The sequence below is a fragment of the Alligator mississippiensis genome, chromosome 7 (genome assembly GCF_030867095.1).
Source record: "Alligator mississippiensis isolate rAllMis1 chromosome 7, rAllMis1, whole genome shotgun sequence".
Taxonomy (NCBI): Eukaryota; Metazoa; Chordata; order Crocodylia; family Alligatoridae; genus Alligator; species Alligator mississippiensis.
The window spans coordinates 14,564,698-14,567,874 of NC_081830.1; the positions used below are offsets into that span (position 1 = coordinate 14,564,698).

The 3,177-nt window shown below is 50.1% G+C and overlaps 1 protein-coding gene across 1 annotated transcript; it reads right to left on the reverse strand.

Annotated features, from left to right (window-relative positions):
- Positions 1-2,274: 2,274 nt before the first annotated feature.
- Positions 2,275-3,177, reverse strand: LOC132251669 (olfactory receptor 14A16-like; the record flags this gene model as incomplete). The annotated part of the gene is made up of 1 exon (XM_059731620.1): positions 2,275-3,177. A coding segment is annotated over exon 1 (903 nt), but the record flags the coding sequence as incomplete, so codon positions are not given.

Sequence of the window (3,177 nt, forward strand, 5' to 3'; positions counted from 1 at the left end):
GTAAAGCAAAGTCTTAAGAACGAAAGATGGATATATTGTTCCTGGAGCGGATCAGCCTGTGGCGCAGTTTCCTTGGCAGCTTGGATCCCTGTTCCTCATGCTGTACATGACAGGATTCATCAATGGAGACATCACACAATACTGAACAGCTGTTCAAAGAACTGCAGATTGCAGCACTTTTGGGACTGGGGAGAGGGGAGACACGAGGAGGAAGCAGCACCAGGACTTTTCCGTTGGCTTTGTTAAGGACACCATCAGCATGCCTAGGTGGGAAACAAGGATTACATGTAATGAAGAGGATCGAAGGCCAGACCCGAGGAGGGTGAGTGGCTATGGGATCACAGCCTCGTCCTGATGTATGAGGTCCCCCAACTGGCTGGTGGGTTTGAGCCTGGTTCCTCCTCTCCCCACTGCAGCACTGGTCAATTTAAAGGGCAATCAGTACAGCGTCTGCAGCCCCCAGCCATTCCCAGCCCGGTTCAAGGGAAGGCTGATTTTGGTATTCCCCTGCAGCAGGGATGTGTGTGCTCCTGCTGCTTTCAGGTCTGCTCAGAAGAAGGGCTTCACAGAGCCTGGGATCCCACGATCCGTGCAGCTGGGACGTGTCCCCCGCTTCAGGACAGTTCCAGCCTCTCTCCAAATGGATCCAAATCCAGCTTTGAGAGATACGGCGGCAGAGGTGCAGCCCCCACGCTACCCCTCTGGAACGGGAACTGAGCCTTGCTTTGGGAGCCGACATAAGGACAAGGAAGAGCATGTATAGCACCATCTGGAGCTAATCTCCTCACCAGGCATGAAGCTGTGCAACTTTTGGACACAGGTGTCCCCAGGAGAAGAGGGAAAGGGAATGGGCAGCCTCAGCTGGTAGGCTGTTTGGGAGCTGCCAGGTCAGAACCCTGCAGGCATGGGTGACTGGTGCCACCTTAGCCAGGGCGGGCACATGCCCCGCCAGTGACCAGTCAGTGAGTGGGTGGGGTGGGATGGGGGTCCCGTCATGGCCAATCTCGCCAACAGGGTGGTGCATTGACTGGGAAGCAGCTACAGTGCTCCTGGAACTGACCACACTGCTCCCAAACGTAGTCGGGGCGCTTCTTCCAGTGCTCCAACCCCCTGTCTGGCACTCACGGGAGGCAATCAGCACTCCCACCTGCCCATTGCCTAAGCTGGGAACACAGCCTGTCAGGGGGTGCACCCCCTACGCAGCACCACTGCCTGCAGGAGGGAGGCCGGTCTGAGCCAGGAGGGCATGGGGCTGAAAGAACAAAGGACCTGCCAGGGGAGGGGAACCCCTGTGCCGGACTGTGAGCATGGGAGGGGAGACAGTTCGAGAGCAGGAACGGCTGAGAAGGCACAAACCTCAGAGGCGGGGAGTGGGGAGACATTTAATACTGTACCATTTGCAGGCAGTTTATTTACAGAAGCGATAAGAGGAAAGCCTTCACCTGCAAGCTTTCGGATTTAAAAACCCTTCGTAAGGCTGGGGAAGCATCTGCATTTGGTATGCACTATTCCTGGCTTTTAAACCCGAATGCTTGTTAAGAAAAATTTTTCCAGCGATTTAAGTTTATCTAATAAAAGGTATGAGATTCACACAAAGAACCTGATCTGACTGTGTCCTTAGACCCACACGGCTACAACGTACACCCCTGTTTTACATCTAATACTCCTGTTGTTGCAGCCCAAAACTGCATGAATGTTTCTGTAGCTACATCAAATTCCAGGTTCATATTGAGTCTGTGACCCACCTTTTCAACCATGATACCACCCAGGAATTGTAACCCAGGCTGTATTTGTGTTTTTGATTCTTCTCCCCTATGTGCAGCAAGTTGAATTGATTTCATGGCCTTCATCTACTTGTTTCAAGCCCAGCTCCCCAATCTATCCGTATCCATCTGAACTATATTCCTGTCCCCTAAAGTATTTGCATTTCATTCCAGTTTCACACCATCTGGAGATTTGCCTATATAATCTGTCAGCCGAATAATTGATTGCACCAAGTAGTAAACAAAACTCTTTAATTCTTCATTTTCTTATAATTGATGGGATATATTTTAGATCAAGTGAAGACAGTAAAATTGATGCATGAAACATTACTTTCCCTTACAAAGTTACAGAATTAACCCACCACCTTCATTTTTAATATGCAAGATTCACACAATACTATGAAAAAAGATTAATTTCATGTGTAAATTAGAAAAGAAAAATATAAGAGAAGAAAAGTCATGAAAGAAAGATGGACATATTGTTCTTGGAGCGGATCAGCCTGTGGAGCAGTTTCCTCAGGGCAGCTTGGATCTCCCTGTTCCTCATGCTGTAGATGACTGGATTCACCAATGGAGGCACCACTGAATACAGAACAGCCGCCAGGAGATCCAAAGGGGACGGGGAGTCAGAGACGGGCTTCGTGTAGGCAATGCCGCCAGTGGAAAGAAGCAGGGAGACCACGATAAGATGGGGAATGCAGGTGGAGAAGGCTTTTTGCCGGCCCTGCTCTGAGGGGATGCTCCACACCGTTGTGAAGATCCGAACATACGACACAACGATGAAAACAAAACAGATTAAACATAAAAACACACTGAAGGCAAGAGCTGCCAGCTCCCTGCGGTATGTGTCAGAGCTGGAGAGCTTGAGCAGCTGGGGCACTTCACAGAAGAACTGGTTGATGATATTTGAGTGGCAGAAGGGGAGACTAAAGGTGTTCCCAGTGTGCAGTGCAGAGTTGATGGCACCAGCAGCCCAAGCACAGGCAGCCATCTGGATGCAAGCTCTCCTGTTCATAATTATCTCATAATGCAGTGGCTTGCAGATGGCAATGTACCGGTCATATGCCATGATGGTGAGGAACGCAAGATCGGCTGTATAAAAGAGGAAGACAAGAAAGACCTGGGCCACACATCCAGCATAGGAAACTGTCCTGGTGTTTGAAAGAGAATTGGCCATGGACTTTGGGACAATGACGGAGATGGATCCAAGGTCAAGGATGGACAAATTTGCCAAAAAACAGTACATGGGGCTGTGGAGGTGGTGGTCCGTAGTTACAACAGTGAGGACAAGGAGGTTCCCCACCAGAGCTGCCAGGTATGCTGCCAGAAAGATGACAAAGTGCAAGATCTGCAGCTCCCGAGTGTCCGAGAAGCCCAGGAGGAGGAACTCGGTTACAGTGGTCCAGTTGGACAT